Source organism: Cynoglossus semilaevis, chromosome 1, assembly GCF_000523025.1.
Source record: "Cynoglossus semilaevis isolate Cse_v1.0 chromosome 1, Cse_v1.0, whole genome shotgun sequence".
Lineage (NCBI taxonomy): Eukaryota > Metazoa > Chordata > Actinopteri > Pleuronectiformes > Cynoglossidae > Cynoglossus > Cynoglossus semilaevis.
The window spans coordinates 121,763-128,656 of record NC_024307.1 but is presented as its reverse complement, the minus strand read 5'-3'; the positions used below and the strand labels follow the sequence as shown (position 1 = coordinate 128,656).

The 6,894-nt window shown below is 44.8% G+C and overlaps 1 protein-coding gene across 1 annotated transcript in view; it reads left to right on the top strand.

The window, feature by feature from the left end:
• Nucleotides 1-5,903, top strand: part of tiam2a (TIAM Rac1 associated GEF 2a) — a 49,316-nt gene extending 43,413 nt beyond the window's left edge. The window contains exons 20-27 of the mRNA XM_025056937.1: nt 132-311; nt 755-873; nt 1,129-1,237; nt 1,627-1,682; nt 1,777-1,865; nt 2,082-2,189; nt 2,948-3,096; nt 4,113-5,903. Coding sequence (XP_024912705.1) covers nt 132-311; nt 755-873; nt 1,129-1,237; nt 1,627-1,682; nt 1,777-1,865; nt 2,082-2,189; nt 2,948-3,096; nt 4,113-4,819 — 1,517 coding nt within the window. The 3' untranslated portion in view covers nt 4,820-5,903. The remainder of the gene's footprint in view (nt 1-131; nt 312-754; nt 874-1,128; nt 1,238-1,626; nt 1,683-1,776; nt 1,866-2,081; nt 2,190-2,947; nt 3,097-4,112) is intronic.
• Nucleotides 5,904-6,894: the final 991 nt, after the last annotated feature.

Here is a 6,894-nt window from a genome sequence, read left to right as displayed (position 1 = left end):
AGTGCTGATGATGCCCTCTTGTGGCCAGATGTATGGGATATTTTGATATAATTAATTATACTACATAGAACGCTGTACTGGCTGCTGAAGTATTCATATTAATTTTTAATTTCTTTTTTTTTCTTTTACAGCAAAGACAGACCAGGCTTTTAAGGAGTTCCTTGACGCCAAGAACCCCACCAAGCAGCACTCCTCCACCCTGGAGTCGTACCTGATCAAACCGGTTCAGAGGGTCCTCAAATACCCGCTGCTGCTCAGGGAGCTGGTGTCTCTCACTGACGCTGAGAGTGAAGAGCACTACCACCTCACTGGTAGGCAGAGAAGAACACACACATACACACACAAACACACATCTGTACACACCACCAGTGTGCTCAGGCATTAATGCTGATCCACACATTAAGATGCAACGGAGGTGACACCATGTGGGCGAGAAAGAAATCCTGACATAGACAGAGCAGCGATACGATAGATCGCGATACTATAGACACGACGATATATTGAGGTTTTTTTTATTATTATTGAGGAATTGGTGATTAAAAAAATCAATCACTGATGATGGAGATTGATACGGGATCAGGAAAGGAGATATCCCGATATTTCAGTGTATGGATATTTCCTTACAGCTCTAGGTGCAGTAGAATTTGCAGCTATGATAAAAGAATAAATTAATTCACCTTTAACCCCCCCCCCTCTCTCTTCCCCCTCCTCCCCCTGGACTCCTTCGTCCTTGTCCTTGTCTTTGTCTCCACAGAGGCTCTGAAGGCCATGGAGAAGGTGGCCAGTCACATCAATGAGATGCAGAAGATCTACGAAGATTACGGCTCCGTGTTTGACCTGCTGGTGACGGAGCAGACCGGACCAGAGAAGGAGGTGGGTTCACGTCTATAACCTTAACCCCCCCCCCACACCCCCGCCCACACACACACACCATCCTACAGGGACTGAATACATTAACAAATTGATAGAATATTAAGCCGGGAAAAGTACTGCAGTATAAATATTCAAAGTGAATGTGAAATAATGTTGTCTACAGTACTGTGTCTTCTCACTGTGGACGTTTGGCTGCTTATTTTCCCGTCTCTTCGTTTTCTCATCCATCTCCTCTGTGTGTGTTCTCCCTCTCAGGTCACAGAGATCTCCATGGGTGAATTTCTCATGCATTCCTCCGTGGTCTGGCTCAATCCACATCCGTCACTGGGTCGCATGAGAAAAGAACCAGAAATGACTGTGTTTGGTGAGTCTGGACGCTGTGGCATTGTTATTGTTGCGTATTTGTCAAAGTCGAAAGCAAAAATCTCTGCTCTCTCCCTCTCTCTCGCTGTCATCTTCGTCTCGACGCACAACGAACGTCCTGACGTCGGCCTGCGATGTCGACAGTTTGATGTCTAATCACTTTAAGCGTCACACTTTATTGGTTTTGTTGCCGCGCGCCGTTAAACTGCCTGCGGAAGTGTTCAAACACATCTCGCTCCATTTCAATATCAGAGCGACGGAGCGGCTGCATATTTCACAGCTTCAAGCTAGCATCTGAAATGCGTCTGTGGGCCGCGCTCCTTCAGTCGCTTCTCGTCCCCAGGAGGCATCGCAGTCGGTACTGAAACTGTCTGTTCTGTCTCTCCGCAGTTTTTAAGAAAGCAGTGATCCTGGTCTACAGGGAGAACAAGCTGAAGAAGAAAATGGTGAGAACTGCGTCGGCTCTGGAGCCTCATAAATTCTCTCGTTGTAATTCACCGAGCGTTTTCACCTCATGTGACGTTTTTATGTGACGTCCAGGCCAACGCTCGTTCAACGCTGTCCCACGGAGACTCGGACACCTTCAAGTTCCGCTGGCTCGTCCCGCTCTCCGCGCTGCAGGTCAGGCTCCTCCCCCTCCTCCTCCTCCCCCTCCCCCACACCACTAAATCACTTATAAAGTACATCCACTAAATCTTCTTCTGTCGTATTTTACACACACACACAGAACCAAAGCTCACACACCTTTAAGCTCACACTGGGTCACACACACACACACACCTCTTTCCTCCTCATCTTCAGGAACCATAAACCATGTGACCGCCTGACTCCTTTATTTCCTCCTCTCTCTCTCAGGAACCGCCCGCCGAGGAGGGCGCCTGCCTCTGGGAGCTGGTCCACTCCAGGTGTGAGGTGAAGGGGAGACCGGAGACCGTCTTCCAGCTGTACAGCAGGTGGGACCAGTATTACAGTATTCATGGGTACTACTGCAGTCATTACTACAAAAAAAGTCGCACGTGACATGAGATTGAAAGGATTTTGAGTCGTTAAACATTTAAAACACGTCAAGTCAGAGTCGGGGGGAAAAAAAAAATCGCGTAATGAAATTATTCATTATGCCAACGGTTACCAAAGTAGGGAGCGGGGCCCCTCATGAGGCCAACAAGGCAAATTAATTACAATGTTATTGTTATTATTAGTGGAGAAACCGACCTAGTTAATAATTTTACTTCATTATCTCCTGAATCCGATCATATTTCTCTCACTTCAACGCGTTAAAATAACACGTAAATGTTTCACGTTGTTTCAGATTCATCAGATATTTTTCCAGGTCAGACATATTGGTTCATATCGTCATAGTTTCCTGGTGAAAACTCAGCTGACAGTTTGTTTCACGTGGAACCACTACGCGACTGTTGACGTTACCGCGTCATTTAACGATGTTTTCCAACTTAATGGAGCGCCTCCGTGTGGAGAGCAGCGGCGAGCGTAGCCTGTGACCAAATTGGCAATTCTCATTACACCACTGTGAAATTGGGATCACTACTAATGAATTAAATCTCTCTCCACACTGGGGACCGAATCTGGCTCTGCAGCACCGATGCCCTCTCCCCCCACCATCTGCCCCTCCCACCTCTGATTTATATTTAGCCTCAGAAATCCAGTTTTTCCAAAGATACCCTCTCCTCATGTTACCGTGTTTCCTCCTCAGCGTGCCGGAGAGCAAGGTCAGCATCATCAAGGTGATCCGCTCGCTTCTCAGGGAGAACGTGAGGAGGTGCATGAAGAGGGAGGGCACGCTGGAGAGAAAGGCTCGTCTGGCTCCGCTGCACAGCACTCTGCCCTCCTCTGCCAGGCTGGGTGAGTCGGAAATATATGTCCGTCACACGATGTTTCTGTCTTTTATTATTAATAATAATAATAATAATAATAATCATATATTAGGGTGAGGGTCAGTGATTCCTAGAGGAATCAGTACCAGCACCGGATATTTACTAGGAACTATTTGTGTGTGATCAGTGTCTGTTTAACCATACAGCAGCAGCAGCAGTAGCAGCAGCAGCAGTAGTAGTAGCAGCAGTAGTAGTAGTAGTAGTAGTAGCAGCAGTAGTAGCAGCAGCAGTAGTAGCAGTAGCAGCAGTAGTAGCAGCAGCAGCAGCAGTAGCAGCAGCAGCAGCAGTAGTAGCAGCAGCAGTAGTAGCAGTAGCAGCAGTAGTAGCAGCAGCAGCAGCAGTAGCAGCAGCAGCAGTAGTAGTAGCAGCAGCAGCAGTAGTAGTAGTAGCAGCAGTAGTAGCAGCAGCAGTAGCAGTAGCAGGAGTTTCTGTCTGTGTCACTGAATCATTTTTATGGAGACACTTGTTTCTAATTGAACTGTTCTTAAACCTCAGCATTAAGAGAAAAAAATACTTCATTACCTTTAAAGGCCGTGTATTCATTACTAAGAGAGTATTTTTGCTGAGTGTGTGTTTGCTGTCCAGAGGTTGTGATTCTCTGTTAGTACTGTGTCCTACAACACAGGAGACACAGAGAGTGTAGTTCTGACTCCTCTGCAGTACTTTTTTTTAACTCAACTGTGTACTTCTTCAAAAAGTATTTTTTGAGCACCATATTGTATTACTCTGTAACGGAAAGTTATCATGTTCTCAGGCTGTTAGCTGTTAGCTGTTAGCTTCACTGCAAAAACATGTTTGAATGTGACCTCAGAGGTCACTGGGTTAACAGTACTTTATCAGCTGACTAACAGTACTTCAAACAGTACTTCCTGTCTATACAGTACCATGTGACCAGTGCTGCTGGTTCTACAGTCTGTCTTTGCTCAGAACAGAGTTGTTGACTCCTTCCTCCCCCACCCCACACCCCCCCTTCCTCACCTCCAGGTTCCTCCAGAGCTTCCTGGTTGTGTAAGCAGCCTCACGTAGACTTCTCCACCCAGACAGGAAGTCTGAAACCGGGGCCAGACTCTGACGAAGGAAGCCTGAGCAGCGGAACCTACAGTTTGTCTGGCGCCGTCCCCGCCCACTCCTCCCCCGGCTCCCGCCGCCTCCCTGTTCAGGAGAGCTGGACCGAGAGACCCGTGTCCGGCCCCCAGCCTCGCTCCCCCTCGGTCAAGGAGTCGGACATTTTGAGCGACGAGGACGATGACGGCTTCATCGAGGGAGGGACGAAGATGGACAGCGGAGACGGCAGCTCCCCCTCCAGCACCATCGAGGCCCAGTTCCTCCAACTTAAACTTTCTGATGACGCTGCTTTAGAGTGTGCACTGGCCCCCTGTGTCCAACCTGAGGGTGGCGGTGACACTCCCGAGCCACAGCACAAACAGAAACGAGGACGCCAAAGTGCTCTTAAGAAGAAGCCCGGTAGTACGAGGAGCCAGGCTGCACTGTCCAAGATGAAGGAGCACAGCAGGTCACTGGACGATCAGACTGACGCCGCCGCCGCCGCCCCCTGTGGCCCAGTGGACATGAACGCGGTGCTGGGGAGAGAGTTCAGCATTCAGAGTCTGACGTCGGTCGTCAACGAAGAATGTTTCTATGAACCGGTTCAGAGCTGCAGCACGGGCCCTGCTCATCCCAGCCCCGTGTAGGCCGCGGGACAGACCGGACGCCACTTCACTCGACTACGGACCTGTGGTCTCTCTGACTCCCCTGGGTGTAGAACCAGATGTTGATCCTCACGCGACCGCCTGCCGAGAGGTGGAAATGTTTCTTGATCAAATTTCTGTCACAGTGACGGTGAAAAAACACACACAGCCTCCTCCCAGTACACACAGTACTAGACAGTACACGGAGTACTGAGCAGTACACAAAGTACTGGACAGTACACACATTACTGGACACATCCCAGCAGCCATTGTGACCATTTGTTCATCATTTAGGCTTTAATTAATAATTGATATTTATTGTTTGCATTTCTAGAGAAACAGTTAAATATAAATCTAATTAAAATGGAATTGCAGATATTCAGCCTGCTGATACATTTGTTACAGGTAAATTATGAATATTTTACTATAAACTTTGTAAAAGAAAACATATTTTTATCTCCAACTCCTACTGGGTACTGGACTTCCTCAGGATTCTTCTTCAGTCACATCTTAAGTACTACTGTAGTATCAGTTTGTACTTTTAAAAAAAAACCAAAGAACTTTGATCCATCTGAGGAGACGCTGAGCCACAGACGTCAGTCAGGACGAGCAGTAAAGTTGAAGTATGTGCACTGTTTTCTAAATATCTGAAATATTTTTATTTGTACAGGTTGTTATGTTGTCGATGCATTTTTTTTTTAATTTATTTGATATTTTTTGATAATGTAAATCTTGGTAAAAGAAAATCTTTGGGTGAATTAGTTGATCTAAAATATCACACAACCCTCATGTTGTTTAATCCTTTTTTTTTAGTGTAACATTTGGACTCATCTTTACACAGGGTTGTAATATGCAGTATGCAGTATATATTTGAATGTACAAAAGTCAAATCTTGTTTTTTTTTTAATTATCTGCAGATATTCCGGGGTCTCTACGTCTACGTTCTGTTTATAAAGATCTGTCTTTCGTTGACTGGTTCTGAACCACATTGTTACATTTTCCTTCTAATGCTAGGATACCAATGAATGTGAACGCTCCATTCTTCTACGTTGATGGAAATTTCTAATAAAAAGTTTTATCTGTGAAACGTGTCTGGAGAACAGTTCTTTCATCCTGTTCTTCAGAGCTTGTCACTTCAGTTTTGTGTTCTATAGAAGCAACGGCGTTCAACCTGCCACGTTTGTCCCTGATGAGCCGTCAGAAGAACCTCAGTTCCACATCCTGGTACTGGAAGGAAAGGAAGGTTCTCTACCGACAAAGAATCGTCTGACAGAAGTGGGCCAGTTCCTCCAGACAACTGGGATTTGGACGTTGTGCAGGTAACAGGCCCACTCACTGTAAGAACGGTTACATTTAATAACATGGCACATTTGTGTGAACCAAGATAAATGACATGTAAAAGTCATACATAAAGAATAAAATGCTAATATGTTTTTAGCTTTCTTTACGCCATCTATAGGGAAAACTTGGGCATGGCAGGGAAAAGGCAGAAGCGTAATCACAATACAAACCAATTATATAATTTGGACATGTTTGGGTGGCCGGATTGCAAAGCTGAATGGGCCGCATCCGGCCCCGGGGGCTTAGTTTGCCTAAGCCTGCCTTACCCTGAGAAGTATTAAATAATAGAGGATAAATGAAGGAAAACTAAAAATAAAAAAATATGCATTAAACATCGGTTAAAGAAAATAGATCTAATTAATATACAAAAAAATCTCAAAAAGAAGTATACAAATTGAGGATGTTTAGATTAATTAAATAAAAAAAATTACTTGACAATCAATTTTGTCATGGTGAAATTTCTTTTCAAAATTTTATTTTTTCTCCATGTTTCTTATCAGATTTGAATGTTTTTCAGATTTTTTTGGTGAAATACTAATTTACGATGTGACTTGATCTGATGGTGAAAAATTATGACGAAAATCTAAGGGGAAAAAAAACTACTACTTTTCAAAATTGTATCTTTTCTACATGTTTCTTATCAAATTACAGTATTTTGAAATTTTTTTCGGGAAGAAAATATTTGGAAATTTTTTGGCAAAATCTTAATTTTGCATGTCATGGGTCAGATGGTGAAA